The 22869-nt window shown below is 40.6% G+C and overlaps 1 protein-coding gene across 2 annotated transcripts in view; it reads right to left on the bottom strand.

Moving 5' to 3' along the window:
- STYK1 (serine/threonine/tyrosine kinase 1) overlaps positions 1–22869 on the bottom strand; it is a 90953-nt gene that overhangs the window by 58250 nt on the left and 9834 nt on the right. The window contains exons 2-3 of one of the 2 annotated variants that reach the window (XM_077455392.1): positions 21188–21275; positions 1163–1260 (exon numbers count right to left, since the gene is read on the bottom strand). In XM_077455392.1, coding sequence (XP_077311518.1) covers positions 1163–1232 — 70 coding nt within the window. In that variant the 5' untranslated portion in view covers positions 1233–1260; positions 21188–21275. The remainder of the gene's footprint in view (positions 1–1162; positions 1261–21187; positions 21276–22869) is intronic. The other variant, XM_077455391.1, reaches the window with a different exon arrangement.

Genomic DNA, 22869 nt, shown 5'->3' on the forward strand with positions numbered 1-22869 from the left:
CACGACCAGACTTTTCAACATCAAAAGTCTGACGGAATGATTCCGGCAGACTATTCGATCGTGTGTGGGCTGCAGCGGACTTTTGATTTGCAAAAGTCTGACAGACTTTAGAAATGGAACATGTTTCAAATTTTTCCACCAGAACTCCGCCGGACCCAGTTCCTACCGAGAAATCCGCTCGTGTGTGTGCTAGTCCGACGGACAAAAACCGATGCGAGGGCAGCTATTGGCTACTGGCTATGAACTTCCTTATTCTAGTCTGGTCGTACGTCATCACATTCGAATCCGTCAGACTTTGGTGTGATTGTGTGTGGCCAAGTCCTTTCATTCGGAAAGTCCGTCAGAATTCTGTCAGAACTCTGTCAGAACTCCATCAGAACTCCGTCGAAAGTCTGTCGGACCTAAGTCTGGTCGTGTGTGCGTTAGTGCATAGAAAACTGCAGCTTGTCTTATAGTTTTCACTGCACTTCTTCATAATGTTATGAATTTGCCCATAGGATAACTTGGATTTTTGACTGTCTATGCAGTTGGATGTATTCAAAAACACATCCAACTGCATCTGGTGTGAACAGGCCCTAATGCCCTGTAAACACGACCGGTTTTCCCGTCGGAATAAACGCCAAAGGTATTTCCGATGGAGTTACGCTGAAACTGTCTTGCGTACACACGATCACACCAAAGTCCGATCGTCAAGAACGCGGTGACGTACAACACCTACGACGGGACTAGAAAGAGGAAGTTCAATATCCAGTAGCCAATAACCTCTGTCTTGTACTTGCTTTAGAGTGTTTTTGGTCTGTCGGAACAGCATACAGACAAGCGGTTTTCCCAATAGGAATTGGTTCCGTTGGAAATATTTAAAGCATGTTCTATTTCTCGGTCCGTCAGAGTTTTTCGTAAAAATAAGGCCAATGAGGCATGCACACGATCGGAATATACGATGAAAAGCTTCAGTCTGCCTTTTTCTGTCGGACATTCCGCTCGTTTGCGGCATAAGTGTTTATAACATACCAACACAACTCCGTAGCTTTTATAACTGTCTCTGACTGTTCTGTCATTCTTGTCAAGCTAAAATAACTAGAAAAAGGATGCAACTTGCAAAATTCGAATTAAATATAAATATATAATATACATGAATTCAAAGCAGAGATTTCCAACTTACTGCAGAGCTTGTCACCGCTGGAACAATCCAGTAACGTTCGAGCTGGAAGTCGGATCTTTTGGTCTTCCATCTTTGAATGCTGGGTTACTGGTTAAAGCCTACATAGTCACGAAAACAAAAAGTTAAATTGTGGGACTTTGCTGAAGGCCTAAGAGAAAACTGTAGATGCTCCTAAAATTAAGTGTTGCAGCCAGGGGTGGACTGACCATCCGGCCACTCGGGCACTGCCCGAGGGCCCCAGGCCACTAGGGGGCCCCATCAAGGTTGCCAGCCTCAGTAAAACCAGGGACAGTATGTAAAAATCTGTGTTTTGTTTACATCTGTCTCTGAAATGTCCCTTACTGACATCCTTTTGGTCTAAAAATCCTGAGATTATAGCTGTCCCACCTCTCCGATACCTTCCCCGCAATAGAAACATGTCTGTGTATACTGTGTGTACATGCAGGCATGTACTGGCCATCGGGACTAACAGGAGTTTCCCGGTGGGCCGATGGCTCAGTGGGCTACTCTGATGTAAGGGGGCTGGTGAAGGCACACTCTGATGTAAGGGGCTGCTGATGGGACACTCTCATGTAAGGGGGTGCTGATGGGACACTCTCATGTAAGGGGGTGCTGATGGGACACTCTGATGTAAGGGGCTGCTGATGGGACACTCTGATGTAAGGGGCTGCTGATGGGACACTCTGATGTAAGGGGGTGCTGATGGGACACTCTGATGTAAGGGGCTGCTGATGGGACACTCTGATGTAAGGGGCTGCTGATGGGACACTCTGATGTAAGGGGCTGCTGATGGGACACTCTGATGTAAGGGGCTGCTGATGGGACACTCTGATGTAAGGGGCTGCTGATGGGACACTCTGATGTAAGGGGCTGCTGATGGGACACTCTGATGTAAGGGGCTGCTGATGGGACACTCTGATGTAAGGGGGGGCTGATGGGACACTCTGATGTAAGGGGGTGCTGATGGGACACTCTGATGTAAAGGGGTGCTGATGGGACACTCTGTTGTAAGGGGGGTGCTGATGGGACACTCTGATGTAAAGGGGTGCTGATGGGACACTCTGATGTAAAGGGGTGCTGATGGGACACTCTGTTGTAAGGGGGGTGCTGATGGGACACTCTGATGTAAAGGGGTGCTGATGGGACACTCTGTTGTAAGTGGGCCGGTCTGGATGAAGTCCAGGGCCAAATTTCTGTCCCAGTCCAGCCCTGTGTACATGTATGTGTATAGTGTGTGATTGTATACTGCGTGTGTGTATACTGCGTGGCCCCATTATCTCTGATTGCCTGGGGGCCCCATAATCTCCTATTGCCCGGGGGCCCCATGAGTTGTCAGTCCGCCCCTGGTTGCAGCACATTTTTATTTATTTTTTTATGGGAGACCAAAGTTCTACATATAGCAATGTACAAACTATGAGCACTTCTTCAGTGTGTTGTTGGGCAGCTCATCGTGTCTATCAGATAGGCATCCCAACGGCCAACTGAAGAAGAATGCATGGCGGGGTAAAAATGCTGCTGTGAATTTTGAGGCAGTAGCTTTGTGAGAAGTCATGTAAAAAAAATACTGACTGGCATGTCATGCCAAAACATACTGTAATAATAAAAAAATAGATTTAGGCTTAAATACACTTTAACTATACAGTATACATAATTAACTCAAAATTGCCCTGATTATCACTAAATGCTGGCTATATATTAAATATGAAATTTCTACATTAAATAAATTCCATAGAAATGAATTCATAATTTATAATTAAATATCAAATAATTATTTCTATATACTTTACAGTAATTCTTATATCAAGACATACCAGTATTTTTAACATAGATGAATGGACAACTGAAAAGAAACATGTGCCAGTGTAGTCACCCTTTTTATTTAACTTTACAAAATGGTCAGTGGTTTTCAATATTTCTCTGTGACGCACAATAAGATTTATTCATGTAAATGAAAACGTGCTGCCTCATCATGCGAATAAAGTCAAGGGATAAGTAATAACAATAAATTAAAGAAGCACTTACTAATGTCTTGTAAAATAATAACCTACATGTGCACACAAAATTACTACTACTTAACCATCCCAGTCATACCTGAACTCCTGCATTGTTTATGCTTGGAATATGTGTACCTTTGTGTACCTTTGGTCTGACTGATGTTATTCATTCCTAGTGAATTCCTGGTTAACATGCAAACCCAAAGCTGATGACATCAGGATGTTTTTTCTCTAAGGCCTCATGCATACTGGGCATGCTCATACAGGCTTTTGCCCTTTTTTTTTTCTTTCAGCCAGTAGAAGGAACTGTATGCTAGCCCATATTTGTAGAGGAGAGTTTATAGACTGAAAAAAAACACGTCTGCTTTTCTAAGCCCTTGTACACATGGTCGGAGATTCCGACAACCAAATCTGCCGGAGTAATTCCGACGGATTAATTCCGGAAGAGGTCCGGAAGTGATGTTGCATACACACGGTCGGACTAAGTTGTTGGAAAATCCGATTGTACATAACGTGATGATGTTATTTCGTTACGACGGGACTAAGTTCAGGCTAATAGCCAATAGCTTTGGTCTAGGAATTTGATCTGAGCATGCATGGCACTTTGTCTGTCGGAGTAGGCTACACATGATCGGAGTATGTCTGATCGGAGCATTTTGTTGGAAAATTTTACCGGCAAGTTGGAAAAGTTGGTCCGTCGGATATTCCGACGGAGACCACACACAGTCGGAATATCCGACAAGACGGTCCGATAGGAAACATTCCGTCGGAATCTCCGACCGTGTGTACAAGGGCTTAGAGGAGCTTTCTGGAAGAAAATAAAGGCTTGACACACCTAAATGAATGTAAAAGTGGTCAAATGTGGCGTATAGGCACGTCAAGTTTTTTTAAATGTAAATTTTTCGAGTATTTTGGGGAAAAACACTTGTAAACACAAGCATGCGTAAACACGCTTAAACTAGGGCTGCCACATCATCCCTTTAATCCAGGACACATATGAGTTACACAGGTTCTGAGACTGATTTAATGCAGATAAGGCACCAAGTGAGTTTTTAAATACTGTCTTAATCAGTCACAGAACCTGTGTAATTAATGTGTGTCCTGGATTAAAGGGAGGATGTGGCAGCCCCAGCCAAAACACATTTACAAAATGCTCCGTAGGAGCGTTTATTCTGTTGCTTTTTTTCTGCCAGGAGTTTCGGTATTTTTTCAGCTGCCTAGCATCCAAGGACCCTAAAGGATAAGTCTACCAAGGCCAGGACTGGACTTCCATCACTGGAAACTTTAACCATTTGACCTTCAGAAGATTTATTCCCCTTCCCGATCAGGCCATTTTTTGCACTTTTTGTGACACAGCACTGTATTACTTTAACCTCCCTGGCGGTATGATTATTTCAGATTTTAGGTGCTGAACGCGGTACAATTATTTTGCATGGAAATTTGGCGTTTTATATTGTAGTTCTGTAATTCTTAGGAATAACTCACTTAAATCTGTCCAAACCAGAGTCTAGTAGACATCCCGGGTATGATAAAGTTTGAAAAATGTAATTGTAAATTATAATATAATAAATAACTATAAATAATTATACCAAATAATAATATAATAATAATACAAATTATTCAATAATGTAATCAAATCAAAAACACTGAAATTTGCTCAGTTGCAGAATTGTCACTGTCATTACTTTTCAATATTTGATGACGGATCTCCCCACAAATCGCTATCCCTCAATTCTGCGAGTGATTCCTATTTATTATCGCTGTTTTCTAGCTGGTCTAAAACCATTTTTGATGTAAAGGGACAGTTTTGGTTGCTATGGACAATCTCCAGTTTCCAGGCATAAAGAACAGTTTTTATATTATAAAACTGAAACAGGACACGGGACAAAGGGGATGTGAAATAATTACATACAGCGATGTCATCTGTAAGATTACATTATACTGTATGTAATGTATGTGTTTCACTTTTTGTATTTGGCGCCGTTCTCCGTCCCCGTGCGTCGCAATGCTCGCAGGGAATGGAGCCCGGCGATGTGATACATCGAGCGGAGGACGGCTCACTCGTACAGCAGGGGGACATTTCTGGATCCAGGGGCCAAGGTAAGTAACCTCTTCCTGGATCCTGCGATGCGGTCCCGAGTCTGGCTCTGGGTTACCGCTAATGGTACAAAATGTTCACCCCGAGCCAGATTCGGGAATACCGCTGGGGGGTTAACTGACAATTGCGCGGTCGCTCGACACTGTACCCAAATAAAACGTATGCCCTTTTTTTTCCCACAAATAGACTTTCTTTTGGTGGTATTTGATCACTTCTGCGTTTTTTATTTGCGCTATAAGCAAAAAAATACTGACAATGAAAAAAAAAAAAACTTTTTTTACTTTCTGCCATAAAACATATCCAATAAAAAAATAGGATTTTTAAAACATTTTACCTGTAAAATTTTTCTTTGATGTACATCAGGGGACGCAGAGCCATAGTAATTACTTTGGCTCTGTGTACCCTGATGTAAGAAAAGAAAAATTATTTTTATTGATTTTTTTTTTTTTTACTAGTAATGGCAGTGATGAGTGACTTATAGCAGGACTGCAATATTGCGCTGGACATTCTGACACTAACTGACACTTTTGAAACTTTTTGGGAGCCAGTTACAGTAATACAGCGATCGGTGCTAAAAAAAAATGAACACTGTCACTGTTCTAATGACACTGGCTGGGAAGGGGTTAACATCGGGGGCGATCAAAGGGTTAACTGTGCAAAAATACTGTGATTTCTAGCCCAAAGCCATGAATAAATAAATCTATATAGCCATGGGTGGAAGGGCCTCATACAATATGCATAAGTCAGCTCCCTGTTACAATGTAAACAGCTCATGTGTCCAAAGTTAAACCACTCAGAATGTCTTGAAGTCTTCGTGAAGACAATTTAACAATTCTCTTTCAAGAATCCATTTATTTTTTATACCCCACATAAAATGAGTGTACAGGGACGTAGCTACTCACTATCGGTTTACTCCAGGTTTTGCTAAAGTTAATGAAAATGTCACAAAGCAAATCTAAAGACGTCACGTGACCTTTGACACTTTCAGGAAACACATTATGTATGTGGATCTACCTTTATTTGCACAGTGTAAGCAGATATTCTACCTGGATGACAGATGTAGAAATAGAAGCAATTTAAAGGTTGTTCTTATAGACAAAAGAAACAGATACAAACATGCTCTTTCCAACTCAACAGGTAAACCCCGATTTTGAGTTCATTCATGATGCACTTCTTAAGTAAACAAAGAAATTGAAGAAACTAATGTCAGCCGGTTAGCAATCATTTGTCATTGTACTGACTGCTCGAAACTGGCAAAACTGCCATACTCACAAAACCTAAGGTATGTATTTTAAAGTTTAGACTTGTGTATGACCGGGAAGCTGAGGGTGTATGCTGGCCACGTTACTCCCTACTTCTCTGATGGTCTGCACTTACACTATGCTTCTTTTTTTTTTTTTAATACAAACTTTTTTGATTGGAAAAAAATTATTTCTTAAAAATATTTGAAGCAACAATAGTAGAACGTTTATATGGGAAGTAGTCTATTAGGGATACATTGAAAATGCGTGAACTTGTAAACGGATGGTGAACTTATATCATGTATGACTAAGCGTTGCTTCAAATAATTATTATCATGGAAGAAAAATAACAATAGAATGAAAAAGAAATAAAATAATAAAAAAAGATTTAATAAAAAAAAATAACATTAGGTTTCTGTGTGATTTTTTTGCATTTGTTGTTTTGTAGCTAAACCAAGGATCCCAATTTATATGAAATGCTTTCTTGGTATTATTAATTGTATGGACAATCTTCTCCATGATCTTAATAACTTCTGTTCTCGCTAATATTTGTGGAAAGGGTACAACTCTAGATTTTCAATGGTATGCAATTGTCTAATGTGTGGTGACACATATCGTGTGGACAAATTATAACAGAGGTAGGTGTATATCTGGGACATTTTGAAATAGTAAACAATTAAGATGAGTGAGTACAATGTTTCTACCTACAAGTCTATTGATAAGGGAAAGAACTTCCTTCCATGTGGGTGATAAATGTTCACATTCCTAAAATATGTGAAGGAAGCACTTACACTATGCTTGAAAGGAAACATTACTAGGCACTCTTACATCATCACATATTCCATCCAGACCTAGAACTATGGAGAGTTCTGTGTTTGGGTACGTTTTGTGCTCATACTGAAGCAAATCAAACCGGATTCCAAGTGACACCGGCCCCAGACCACCTCTTCCAAGCAGTCCTGGGCACAGTACATTGAACTATACCCACGTGCAGTTCAGAGCAATCACACTAACAAAACAAGCAGAACCAAGGGGTGAAATATGCCCGGGTAAGGCAAAAAACTGCTAGTGTAACTACACCCTGAAACTAGGACACACAGTGTACAGAGAAGCAAAACAATAGCAGCACAGTAGTGTAGTGGTTAGCACTCTCACCTAGCAGTAAGAAGGGTCGCTGGTTCGAATCCCAACCACAACACTACTTGCCTGGAGTTTGCATGTTCTCCCTGTGCCTGCGATGGGTTTCCTCCCACACTCCAAAGACATGCTGGTAGGTTAATTGGCTTCTGTCCAAAATTGGCCCTAGTATATGAATGGGGACCTTAGATCATGGGCTCCTTAAGGGTAGGAACCGATGTGAGTGTGTAGAGGGATAGGGACAGTTGTAGATACTCACTCAGGATGGACTGGTGTCTTTATTCAACCTTACTAACTATGAGACTATGAAAGTATAAATGTTTTGACCAAAGACTGCTTCAAAGTCAATGATGAATTCTATATAATGTAGAAAAAAAATAATCTGTAAAATGTACTGTAGGTACCAAAAAGGGCCACTTTTCTTATGGCCTACATTGCCAGGGTGGAGAATCTCACCATTAGAATCTCTGGGAGATAGCAGAAAGTCTCGAATGAAATATCATTTAGGATGATGTTTGCCTTTAACCTTTATCTTTAATGCACCTAAACTCCTCCCTAAACTTTGGCATATCTGATCCAAAGAAAATCCATGTTTTGGCTACAGAGATCATCTTGGAAAATAGTGACAGCTGAAAAAAATACAGATAATTGGTGTGTCACAATTTGTCTTAAGCCCCATACACACTATCAGATTTTCTGCTGATTTATGTCTTCAGATTTACCAAAACCATGTAGTAGAAGGGCCTGCCTGATTATATACACATTGAAACTCCTAAGGTTTGACCTCATATTATATGTTTTTGTTAAATCTGAAGACAAAAATCAGCAGAAAACCTGATAGAGTGCTTTAGGCTATGGCTATGAATGCCTAACTGTGTGCTTTGTAACTAATAATTTGCTGTAGTCTGCTATGACACATATAAAATAACAAACATTATCAAGCATGCAAGTAAAAGGGAGGGAACCTCTGGCGTGCCAAATATAACTGAATAATGATGACTATCAAAAATAATCTTTTTGCATGTCAGGCTAGTAAAATATCGCAAGGTTTGAGAATGATACCACATTTCATCCTAGGAAGTCATGGACCAGTGTTAAAAAGTCATAAACTATTGACTGTAAACTAAGCCCTAAGAAATATCTAAGTTTATCCTGGAAGAGGTTTTACCTCCCTGGCGGTACGATTATTTCAGATTTTTGGTGCAGAAAGTGGTACAGTTATTTTGCATAGAAATTTGGCGTTTTATATTGTAGGTCTGTAATTCTTAGGAATAACTCACTTAAATCTGTCCAAACCAGAGTCTAGTAGACATCCCGGGTATGATAAAGTTTGAAAAACAAAATCATAAATTAAAATATAATAAATAACTATAAAGAATTATACCAAATAATAATAGAAATTATTCAATAATGTAATCAAATCAAAAACACTGAAATTTGCTCAGTTGCAGAATTGTCACTGTCATTACTTTTCAGTATTTGATGACGAATTTCCCCACAAATCGCTATCGCTCAATTCTGCGAGTGATTCTAAATTATTATTGCTGTTTTCTAACTGGTCTAAAACCACTTTTGATGTAAAGGGACAGTTTTGGTTGCTATGGACAATCTCCAGTTTCCAGGCAGAAAGAACAGTTTTTAAAATATAAAACTACATGCAGGGCACTGGGCAGACCACTAGGGTGATGTGAAATAATTACATACAGCAATGTAATCTGTAAGATTACATTATACTGTATGTAATGTGTGTATTTCACTTTCTGAATTTGGCGCTGTTCTCCGTCCCCGTGCGTCACAGCGCTCGCAGGGAACGGAGCTCGGCTCCGTGATGGCTTGAGCGGAGGACAAGCCGCTCATACAGCGGGGGGACATCGCTGAATCCATGGGGATAAGGTAAGTATACTCATCCTGGATTCAGCAATGCGATCCCTGGCTCGGAGTTACCGTTAATGGTATTGAATTTTAACTCCGAGCCAGACTCGGGAATACCACCAGGGGGGTTAAGCAAAACAATAAAGCCGAAAAGCAAAGAAACAAACACAAACCAAGGGAGAAGTGGGAAAGAGGGCATATCTCCAATAAGCCAAGGGGGCCAATAAAACAAGTCTGTGGTTTGGCACTCTACTTCTCTTTAAATCTAAAATATCTTTTGTTTAGAAGTAGTCTGAACATGGTGGTCTTAAAGTGTATAGCCAAAACCTAAGAGGGTAACTCTTCCAATGTGAACACTTATTCCAATGACAACTCTCTATTGCCCTGTACACATGATAGGATTTTCCGACAAAAAAATCCATGGGATTTTTTCAGACGGATGTTGGCTCAAACTTGTCTTGCATACACACGATCACATAAAGTTGGTCGGAAATTATGAACGTCAAGAACGTGGTGACATACAACACGTACAACAAGCCAAGAAAAATAAAGTTCAATAGCCAGTGCTGCTCTTCTACTTGATTCTGAGCATGCGTGGCACTTTGTACGTCCGAATTGTGTTCACACGATCGGAATTTCCAACAACGGATTTTGTTGTCGGAAAATTTGAGAACCAGATCTCAAATTTTGTGTGACGCAAATTCCTATGGAAAATGTGTGATGGAGCCTACACATGGGAAAATCCTATTGTGTGTACAGGTTATAAGAGAGACTTTTCTTTAGTTTGGAGAGATTTCCTCTCACTTTCTGCTGTGGCTACAGGGCGGGAATCGAAGAAAATTTTCCCCAATGGCACACAGATGGGAAAAAATATTGACGGGGTTTTAAGCATTCACTATTCTATCTGAAATGAAAGCGAAAAGCTTTGGTTTAAGTAATACTTAGAGATCTCTTTTATCATAAAAATGGAATTTAAAATCTCAATCCAGACAATTCCTATTAAAAGTGTTTTTCAATTGGGAAGGTGGAAAAACTTGTATACAGTTTAGGCTGCTTATATCTGTGAATCTACAGATCAAATTGACATTCCTTAAAAGTAGCCACTGTATTTTCTTCAACATTTTAAAATGCCCTAGTTTGTGACAGGTTTTTATAAATTAACATATAAACCCAAGAACAAAAATGTAACACATTGCAGCTTTCTAGAACTTGGGTGTAGTGGCTGCGTTGGTTTTATCTTTTTCAGCCTATGAACACTTCCTCTAAGTACAGAAAAACTGTGATTTTGTACTAACTGTGAAATCCATTCATTAAAGGACACAGGATTCAAAGCCACCTACTAGAAGATTTGGATGCTGGCAAAACAAAATACAGTGAGCAGCCTAGTATAACCCTTCCCACTCCCAGCATGCTCAAAAAACAAAGAGTAGAGACCTCTGACCTTTAATGAACTCCACGAAACTGATTTTACAATAAGTACAAAAATCCTATTTTCTTTCTCAATTCAGTAAGGGACACAAGATTAAAAGACAATTGGGATGTCCAAAGCAACAAATGAGAGGCGAGCAAAAATAACAACACAGTAACAAAGAAAAGAAACTGTGATAGCCAGCCCTGCAAATCTGTGAAACTGTTGTCTAAAACTAAAAAGCCCCAAAGGCAATCACAGATCAAGTACAGTGAACTTTACCAGGAAAGGGTGGAACCCACCCTTAAGACCATAAGTGTGAATGGTGATCTGTCCAAAGGACTGGGAAATGCTGGAACAAAAAGCTGTTCTCCTTTATGGGGACCATGAGGGATGACAAAAAGAAAGTCAGTCTTTCTAATGGAAGCAGTGGCTGCAATGTAAACCCTCACGGCACAAACTACATCAAAACAATGAAGAGAAATGTATTTCTGATGTACTAGACCTGGACAGAGAGATGAAAGAACAATATTCAGATTAAGAATGGGAAGAGACTCTGGGTCTCAACACCATCTTATCTTATAAGACCAGAAATTATTCTTTACAAGAGAAAGCTGCCAGCTTATACACACATCTTGCAGAGGTGATAATGACAAGGAAAGCAACCTTTCGAGTAATGGTGGACAGTAAAATGTTCCTAATAGGTTCAAAAGACTGTCTTTGAGTAATAGGACACCCTGTACAAAAGTCTTAACCAAAGAGTGGGAGGTTAGCAGTCTTTGTAATAATATTGCATGGGACAATATTTGCCCCTTGATGATACTCAAGGCCAAATGCTAATCCAGGCCAAATTGCAAAAAGGTCTGGATTTGCCCCACAGAGTATTTCCTGAGGTGAAAACGTCATTCTTTGTACCACACAAAGTATGCTTTCCGTGTGCACTGGTAGACACTGTGAGAGGTAGACTTCCTAGCTTTTAACAATGTAGGAATTACAGAATATACATGTGGGCTTCAACAGCCATGCCATTAAAACCAGTAAACATGAAGCAGAGTGGTGCATTGGTCCTTGAGATGGAAGATAGGGTTGATCTGGAAGAGCCCATGGAGTGTTTTCCAGCAGTTTGATCAGGTTGAAATATTACATTAACCTGGGCCAATTTAGAGCAATGAGTATCATTGAAATGCCCTCCATGTTAATCCTGTGGAATAGATGAGGAAAGAGTTTCAGAAGAAGAAAGACATAGATCAGATTGTACTGATCCTACAGAGTCACTGCAGTATCCACTGACTCAACCAGAAGATCTCTACACCTGAAGACAAACCAGTCCAGTTCGTTGTTGAACCTGGAGTTCAGGATCTGGCATCCCTCACCTGTGACACAGATCCTGAAACACTTCCACATATTGGGACCATTCCCCTGGGTCAAAGAGCTGCCATCTGGCATGGTCTGCCTGCCAGTTATCTACTCCTGGTATTTTAATGGCTGATAATCCTGGAAATTCTGCCTAGGAGAGAATCAATTTAAACTTTCTTAGTCCCTTTTGGTTCCTCCCTGATGAGTAATGTACATCAAAACTGAGTCCAGATTGACTGACCCTTCAGTTGCAAGGTTCAGCATTGTAGGGACAACTAAATCACCTGGAGCTTGCAAATTATGATCAGGAGACAAGATGCCTTTGGAATCTAAGTCCCCTGCATTGACAAGGTATCTAGAGCTCCTCAAGTTGACATTGTTGTTAGGATTTTTCAAGACATTAAAAGAAAGGATTTTCCAAACTTCAGAGACAGGTTCCTGACCCACCAGGCCAGGAATAACCTGGTCCTCGGTGTCAGCTGAATCTGTTCATCTGAAGACTGAACTGGTTTGTTCCATGACAACAGAATGTTGAGTTGAAGAGTTCTGGAGTGGAATTGAGCCAATGGAACTGCCTTAAAAGAGACTATTATGAAGCCAGAATTCTCATGCAGAATTTCAGAATTAGACAGCTCCTAGACTATAGAGTCCAAGCCTGGGATTGAAGTTAGAAGCTTCTTGGGGTATAACACTGGCTTGAGCCATGTCCAGGATAAGACGAGGAGACACAAGATGAGTCAGCTCCGACACAGACTTCTAAATTTTCAGGATCCGACGGAACCTTTTAAAGGTCTGGACTGTTTGCATTTTATCATTGGAGGCTAGAATGTTTACCTGGTGGATTGCATGAGAAATTTATAGAACTACATGAAGATATTAAACTACTTAGTGTCTCCAGGTGAATTACAGTATATCTTGTTTTTTCTGGACACATTTGGCTTTCATTTGTTGGTAAATAGTAACGGATATCCCTTTTAAACATTTATTTTTTTTAATTATTATTATCAATGGAAAACTGGCACAAAATAGTAAAACATTTTAATTTTTTATTTTAATGCAGCTGTATTTTTCTTGCTATTACCATAAACTACCACCAAAGAACTACCCAAAATAAATTCTTCTACTCCCCAAGATTACAGTGATACCACATATGTGTATGTTATTTGTTGTTTGTACCAGGTAGTAGGGCCCAGACACTGACCCTAAATCAAACCCTGATCTACCTATTTTTTCTTTTTTTACAGACTTTTTTTTTTTGTTTACAGTTTTCTCCTCTAGCAAGAGGAAACAGATATAAGAAAACAATACAAGGTCAGGCTTCACAGTGGCGGATCACTGTGATAGCCAATCAGAGTCTATCACAATGATCCTGTGATCGAGTACTGGGCCTCCTGGTCCCCAATCATTAGTGGGAGACCCTTTTGCTGGGAGTGCACTCTCAGCACAAACACAGCCACACATGTATGCGACCCCATGGATAAAAACCTACTTCTGTGAGACTATATATATATATATATATATATATATATATATATATATATATATATATATATATATATATATATATATATATATATATATGTGTGTGTGTGTGCGCTTGTCGGCAACGGGTTAAAAGGATATTGGACTGTAAAAAGTTTTGGAGGTGCGAATACGTAGTTTATCAGGAGTTTTTTAGTCTCCATACACAAAGTGTAAAGTGTGTACTATAAAGGTTTTTATAGTCTTGAGGGCTCTCAGATAGCCTAGACTAGTAACAGCACTACTAAAAGCTACAAGGTGCTCTTCACCACATCATTGAGAACCATTATGGTTTTTTTTTAAGCCTGGGAGCAATCGTAGTTGCCCACAGCTCCTCAAGGACAAAATCATCTGGAATGGATTTGTGAGATTCCTCATCAGATAGAGTCTCTACAGCAGAAGGTTTGGGGCCGCTACAGCTGCGGGTATGTCAGACAATAATTCTGGAGGGGAAGATGTTGAAGTATGCTTACAGCCTCAGCATTCAGTCAGTAATCATATGTACAATTTGAAAACTTTTGCATAACTGCTGAGAACTCCAAGGAAGGAAGACTCCAAGAAGTATATGGCCTCAAGCAAGGGTCAATGGTCCAAACTGTAATTGTCAGGTCCATGAGCCGCCTCGAACTGTTAGTTAATTGTGAGCTGGACAGACCCAGTAAAGAAGGACTGCCCCCCTTAAGCATGGGATCCAACAAGTTTTACTGCTTAACTGAGACAACTTAACCTTCTTCTGACTACATAATCCATATATGTAGCAGGAGAATGGGGACGCAACACCCATGTGACACTCATATGTGCCCATGGGCACCAGTGAATGCACTCACTGCGAGTGCCCATCATAGTGACTAAACTGTTATAGACAGCAATGTTTATGACTGGGAAGTAGTGGGATGGGCTGCCAGTCATGTGACCACTGTGGCAACCGATCACAGTAGTCACCTGACAGGAAATCAGTCTCTGCTCCTAGCATTAATACCTAATTAAAGAGTTGCTGGGAGAGGGCCAGAAAGGGTTATTGAGAAAGCCAGGTATACCGGCTGCTGAAAACAGGAAATGTTGAAATGGTCACTGTAGATGGCTGCATGGATAGACTAATTGAGGTGAAATTGTATATATCTTGTATATATCATGCTTAAAGGCAAGAACAGAGAATGGGTGGTGTAATACTTTACTGTTATTTATTTGTAAAAAAATTTGGAAAAAAAAATAATTTTCCTTCCACTTCACAATTATGTGCCACTTTGTGTTGGTCTATCACATAAAATCCCAATAAAATACATTTATGTTTTTGGTTGTAACATGACAAAATGTGGAAAATTACAAGGGGTATGACTGCTTTTTCAAGGCATCGTAATGTGTTTTTAGTCCAAATCAGGAGAGCAGCCAAGGGTGACAACACTCCTCCTCCATAGATACAGTGAATGAGCGTTGTCATCTTTAACCACTTCCCGACCAGTGCACGACGATGTACGTCGACAGAATGGCACGGGCAGGCATATTGGCGTACAGGTACATCCAATATTCAATGCCGCCCTGCCATCAGGAGTGCGCCGCCGGCAGGGGGGCTCCCGCGCTGGTCGGGACCCCCGTGAGTCCGGTCGCGGGACCCGCGGACTCGATCGCCGCGGGCATCCCCGCGATCGTCTCACGGAGCGGCCGAATGGTGGAAATGCCGTGTAAACAGCATTTCTCCATTCTGTCTAGCAACTAGTGACGCTGATCTCTGTTCCATGTGATTGGAGCAGAGATCAGTGTTCACTAAATGAAAGCCCAACCCCCCCACAGTTAGTAACACACCCCTAGGAACACTTAACCCCTACACTGCCACCCACTGGTTAACCCCTTCACTGCCAGTGTCATTTACACAGGAATCACTGCATTTATATAGCAGTGATTACTGTATAAATGACAATGGTCTCAAAAATGTGTCAAAAATGTCCGATGGGTCCCCCACAATGTCGCAGTCACAATAAAAATCGCTGATCGCCGCCATTACTAGTAAAAAAATAAATAATAAAAAATTATTAATAAAATGCTATAAAACTATCCCTATTTTGTAAACACTATAACTTTTGCGCAAACCAATCAATAATCGCTTATTGCGATTTTTTTTTACCAAAAATATGTAGAAGAATACGTATCGGCCTAAACTTAGGGAAAAAAATGTTTTTTTATATATTTTTGGGGGATATTTATTATAACAAAAAGTAAAAAATAATGTGTTTTTTTTTAAATTGTCGCTCTATTTTTGTTTATAGCGCAAAAAATAAAAACCGCAGGGGTGATCAAATACCACCAAAAGAAAGCTCTATTTGTGGGAAAAAAAGGACGTCAATTTTGTTTGGGAGCCACGTCGCACGACCGCGCAATTGTCGGTTAAAGCGACGCAGTGCGAATCGCAAAAAGTGGTCTGGTCTTTGACCAGCAAAATGGTCCGGTCTGCAAGTGGTTAAACAAGAATTGTGCGCTACCAGGTGAATATAAAGGAAAAGAAGCATGAATAAAGAGAAACTCAGTCAGCAATATCTAAAGACAACCAGCCACATCTAAGGACTGGCAAGCTGCAATATAGAGAAAATATGTAACTTTTGCTGTTAAAAAGGACAGGCATGTTGCCTTTGTTGTATACATACTGTATATATTTTCTGACGCATTACATACATAAACATCGTAACACATTCCCTGCTAAAACTAGCACGTCTCAACATATTTCTAAACAAGCATGACCAGAATCCTAAGCAGACACTGCACATGCCAAGTTGGTTTCATTGCTTATAGCCCAGCCCAGTTCATCATTAGTTCTCCCTATTTATAGACAAATCCATTACAGAGCAATGTGTTGTGGAAAATTTGATGAGCTATGCATTAGGTATGCATTTTGTAGGATATCTTAGCAACTTTCCTTTTTCCTCTCTTTTTTTTAAAAAGTGTTCTAAGGCTGCGTACACACGGGCGGATTGTCTGCCCAACTTAGTCCGCTGAAACGTGTTTCAGCGGACAATCCGCTCGTGTGTGGGCTTCAGCGGACTTTTTCAGCGGACAGTCTGACGGACTTAGTCTTTCGGAATTTCCGTAATTTTGTCCGTCCAAACTTGGTTTCAGCGGACAGTCCGCTCGTGTGTAGGCAAGTTAGACGGACTAAGTATGGCGCATGCTCAGAAAGGATTTACACGCCGAAGGTTGCATTGCAGTGTATTGGACGTCGAATTTCTAGTCCCGTCGTACGTGCCATACACGTCATCGCGCAAGCTTTCGGCAGACTGTCTGTTCATCGTGTGTGGTCAAGTCCGTTCATTCGAAAGTTGGACGGACTGTCTGTCGGATTGTCTGACGAACTTAGTTGGCCAGACAATCCGCCCGTGTGTACGCGGCCTTAGTTCCTACACTATCATGACTGTCAATCTAGCATTGATAGCAAAGATCATGTCTGAACTGGGGGCCAAATACAGCCAAAGCTAATAAAGTAATTATTGTGATTGCTGAACTCCTTTCAATGCTCATATGTGAGTAAATATTAAATCTTTTACATGAATCTGGAAACATTCTCAAACATGAGAACACTAAAGCCTTCACTTCTCAAAGATCAAACATAAGGAATGAACATTCTAGTATTTCCTTCAGTATGTGTGCATATATGGGGCCTCAAACACAGTTTGCATAAACCAGCATAAACTGGCTGTTTATTATCCAATATGTACAAAAATAGACATAGTGTATTTTTTATAGATTTTTAAAAGGCCAACCCTAAAAGCATTACTAAGTCTAGGCCTGAAATGGCAGCCTGGTTAACTCTGCAAATGTAATGCCCCGTACACACGATCGGACTTTCCGACAACAAAACCTTGGATTTTTGTTCTAAGGTTGTTGGCTCCAACTTGTCTTGCATACACACGGTCACACAAATATTGGCCAACAATTACGAACCTAGTGACGTACAAGAGGTATGTGATATCTCCATTATGAATGCTAGCTTTACATGACCGAGTGCTTCCGGGCTCATAATTGATTCCGAGCATGCGTGGACTTATGTCCACACGATGGGAAAGTCCAACAACAAAAATTTGTTGGTGGAAAATTTGAGAACCTGCTAGCCAACATTTGATGGCGGAAAGTCGACAACAAATGTTCGATGGAGCATGCACACGGTCAGACTTCCCGCCAACGAGCTCACATCCAACATTTGTTGTCAGACAATCCGTTTGTGTGTACGGGGCATTAAGCCCCACACACACTATCAGATTTTCTGCAGATTTTTTCCTTTAGATTTACCAAGGCCATATAATATGAGGTCAAACCTCTATGTGTATGCAATCAGGCAGGCCCTTGCACTACATGGTTTTGGTAAATCTGAAGACAAAAATCAGCAGAAAATCTGATAGTGTGTATGAGGCATTAGAGTTGCTGCTGTATTAAAGGCTAAGTTCACATTTTATTCCAATCAAGTGACAATGCAGACAAGGGACCCCAGTATGTTAAAGACGAATGCCTAGCACACACAATGAGATTATTGGACAAATGAACGTCTGTTTTTTTTTTTTCTGAATTCTAGTCTCATATCGAAAATGTAGAGGTTACTAAAGTTATGAAAATTCTCGTACGACAGAATAAAAATGTGGAAGGGCTGTAATGTGTTGTAGTGTGTTTGTATTGTATTTTCGAAAGACAATTGTACTGATTAAATGAAAATCGTACAATCGGGTATCGTATCACAACAATTTTTGTGCTTGTCCCATCGGATAATTTTGCACGAATTGTTGTGATCGGGTCTCGAGAGCTGTGTATTAATGATCAGATTATAGTATGATCCCTTCAAAAACAGTATTTGTCGTACGATTTTCTGATCGTGTAGGGGCCAATGGTTTAACAAAATAAAATTTCACCGGCCAGGTCCATATGTCGGATCTAACAGTGGGGGGGGGGGGTATTACACACAATCTAGTGGCTGTAGCCATTGGGATCGTGCGTGAAACTGACAGGCAGACTTCTGCCTATCAGATTAGAGCATTCAGGTGGCTCTGCTGCTGCCCGATCGCTCGCACACACCCTCATACCAGTGCCCCCCCGCCATGCTCCATGGCGGGTGCCGGCGGGTGGAGGGGAAGGAGAAAAGCGGACACACATCTGCTCTCCTCCCTTTCTTCTTGTGACCTGGAAAGCGACTTCTTTGACATCACTTCCGGGTCAAGCACTCGGTGTCACCGGCTAGCTCAGCTAGCATTGCTCATTGATCTGCATTCAGAAAAACATTCGATGGAGTAGAGGGGAATCATGCAGGGTCTGTTAGACCCTGCATATTTTTAAAAAAAGAGAACCTGTCACCAAAAAAACATCACATAGGGGACTTTGTGTCTCCTATGTGATGAAAAAAAAAGTTAAGTAAAAAAAATGTTTTATTTTTTATTTTTTGCAAAAAAATAAAGTTACACCCAAGCACATAAAATCCCTCCCCAAATGCTTCCCTACCCCCTCATATACACACATACTAACGTAAACGCATGTGTGTGAAAACGCTGATTGCGATAAACATGTTACATATCGCCACACACCTGAGTGAGAGCATAAATTCTAACACAAGGCCTCCTCTGTTAGGCCCGGTTCACTCCCTTGCAAATTGTTTGTGGCTTACACCACATTCATTTCGCATGACATTTTAAAATCTGTTCATTTGAATGAGGCTGGATCACATATGTGCATTGCATTCACAGTCCTCATTGCCAAGAAAAGTGTACATTTTCTGGGCATTGCGGTGCGAATTGCAAGGACATTATTTTCGATGGGAACGCACCTGATACGCAAATGCATTCTGTTGTGAACAGGATAAAATCCTGACCTGATCCTGATGTAAACCTGACCTGATACTGATCAAAAACCGACGTGAAATGCTGAACAACTACTTTGTCAATTATCTGTGAACACAGAGTTTCAATTTGCACCACACATTGTGTGAACCTAGCCTAACACTAATGCCCTGTACACACGGTCGGTCTTTCTGACGGAAAATGTGAGATCGGACTGTGTTGTTGGAAATTCCGATCGTGTGTGGGCTCCATCTGACTTTTTCCGTTGGAATTTCCGACACACAAAGTTTGGGATCTGGATCTAAAACTTTCCGACAACAAAATCCGATCATTTAAATTATGATCGTTTGTATACAATTCCGACGCACAAAGTGGCAGGCATGCTCAGAATAAATTACGAGACGAAAGCTATTGGCTAATGGCCTCTTTATAGTCCTGTCGTATGTGGTTTACATCACATCGTGCTGAAAAATCAGATTTTCCGACAACTTTGTGCGACCATGTGTATGCAAGACAAATTTGGGCCAAAATCCGCCGGAAAAAATCCGATGGATCGGAATGTCCGACCGTCTGTACAGGGCATTAACCGATACCTATAGCGGGCCTTTGAAGCATCACCTATAGAAAATATAGGGTACTGAGGTTTGACGCCATTTCACAGGCACACAAAAATTTAAGATTTGGCATGTTGGATGTCTATTTACTAGGCGCAACCTTGTCTTTTATATTTTACCAAAAACATGGGTAATTTATTGCGCTTGAGCCCTAAAATTCACGTTAGTGTGTTTTTTACTGAATTTTTGCTTTTCCTAGACGTTTGCGGTAATATCGTGTGATGTAAAAAATTGGAGCTACCACTATTTTATTCTCTTTATATCTGCTTTCAGAAAATATATAATATTTGTGGGTTTTGTGCAATCTTCATGCCTTCATGCCAATCTTTTAAAAATCATTTAAAAAAAGATTTTTTAAACATGTGTGCAAATTAATAAAATAAAAAAAGCAAAAACGGCTCTGGCAGCGAAAGGGTAGAAACGATAAATCTGTGACATAGTGTCAACTATGCTTGCCCTTACCGCCTGCCTCCTTTATTCATAGAAGTCTTACTATAGCTTCTATAAATGACACGTGATCCATGAATGGAGAAAGCGGACATTTTATTCATCCGCTTTTCCTCCATTCGTAGATATATTTTCAATATAGTACAGCTTTAATGAATGCAGGAGAAGAGCCGGCATAATCAGCATTCCAGATGAGGTCTGTTGGCTCTATATCCACCATTGCACTATACCAGTGGTGGCGAACCTTGGCACCCCAGATGTTTTGGAACTACATTTCCCATGATACTCCTGCACTCTTTAGTTTGGTTGAGCATCATGGGAAATGTAGTTCCAAAACATCTGGAGTGCCAAGGTTCACCATCACTGCACTATACTATACTAGAAGATTTTGAAAAAACAAAAAAACTAACAAAAAACACATCGAATTAATAGTAAGTAATGTCACTTTTGATGATTTTTTTAAAACTATTTTTACTGAATGAAGGCTTAAACCAAACTGCTTAATTTTAAAATATTGATTACTGTAAATGCCATACCCTTGGTGCAGCTTTTTTCTCAGGGAAAAGCTCGCTCCTATGGTACTGGAGGTGGGCAATCAATGGCTGCCACATCCCGGAAACTAGCCTGGATGAAAGTGGAAGCAAAGACAAGAGTATTTCAGGTAGACACAAAATGACCTACAGATATGGCAATAATGGAATCTACAGTTAACAATTTTAAAAGCTGATTAGTTTGTTTTGACCTACTGATGGTCACATAATTGGAAGGTGTGCCAAAGGAGAACTTCATCTTTAAAAAACATTGTTAGGCCTGCCAGAGTTAGTGGGTGTTACTAAGCCTCAAACAAAGCCTGTAAAGGATCTACTAATGGGATACAGACACAGGAGATGAGGGAAGTAAATAGTTACAGTACAGGACATTTCCCCAACACAGACATGGAGATATAAACCAATCACTGGAAAGTTTTTTTTTTTTGCACATTATCATTTCATAAAATCATCAGCATTATCCCCTACAGAGAAAATATATACATATCTGGGCTTTCAAAAATCAAACTGATCATAACTGACATACCAAGCTCTCCGGCACAAAGTAATCCCAATGCTACCAAACTGTGGCCACATAGAAAATGTGAAAATCGAGTGTTCTCCACTTTAGTAACAGATTACAAAAGTAATAGTGAGTTACAATCTATATTATAAATGCTTTGATTCATTAGTTCCCCTCCTGATCTGATCTAGCCCCCATGAAGAATAAAGAAAAATGAAAGAAACAAACCCTTTTCACTGCTCGAGTTCAAATGAACCCTTATGACATTCTGGATGACATTTGAGCTTATAGTGTGGACACCATAGCACGTACGCACAATGTACTTTTTTTTTTTTTTTTTTTGTTAACAAACCTGTCTTAAAATTGCTTGGTTGTGCCCAAACCCCACTTGATCTTATTGTAATGTTACACCTAAGAAACATGCAAACAGATTCTTTTCACCTGTGTGCACCGAGATTAACTGCTAAAAATACTGAAAGGCAAATCTTAATTCGGGGCTATAATTTGTTATTTAGACCCCTTTCACACTGGGGTGTTTTTCAGCCGTTTTTCAGGCGCTTTAGCGTTAAAAAAAGCGCCTGTAAAGCGTTTGAAAGAAGCCTCATCTGCAATCTCAATGTGAAAGCCCGAGTGCTTTAAGAGCCCTTTCACACTGCCAGCACCCGAAAAACACTCATAAAGCGCCGCTTAAACTAGCGGCGCTTTACCAGCATTTTTAGAGCACTAGTGGGGCCCTTTTAACCCCTGCTAGAGCCAAATAAAGGGTTAAAAGCGCCCACAAAGCGCCGCTGCGATAAGCGCTTTGCAGGCACTTTTCAGGCGCTTCCCATTGATTTCAATGGGAAGGGGCGCTTTAGGAGCGTTGTATTCACCGCTCCAAAAACGCTGCAAAGAAGCTGCTTGCAGGACTTTTTTTGACGCCCTGCCAGTGCATCGCCTCAGTGTGAAAGCACTCAGGCTTTCACATTGGGATTGCAGTTGCGGCTTCTTTCAGGCACTTTGCAGGCGCTTTTTTTTAAAGCTAAAGCGCCAGAAAAACGCCCCAGTGTGAAAAAGGGATGTCAGTGTGAAAGCACTTGGGCTTTCACATTGGGATTGCAGATGAGGCTTCTATCAAGCGCTTACAGACGCTTTTTTTTAACGCTAAAGTGCCTGAAAAACACCCCAA

The sequence above is a fragment of the Lithobates pipiens genome, unplaced genomic scaffold, assembly GCF_037356315.1.
Source record: "Lithobates pipiens isolate NorthernLeopardFrog02 unplaced genomic scaffold, aLitPip1_a1.2 Scaffold_25, whole genome shotgun sequence".
NCBI lineage: Eukaryota > Metazoa > Chordata > Amphibia > Anura > Ranidae > Lithobates > Lithobates pipiens.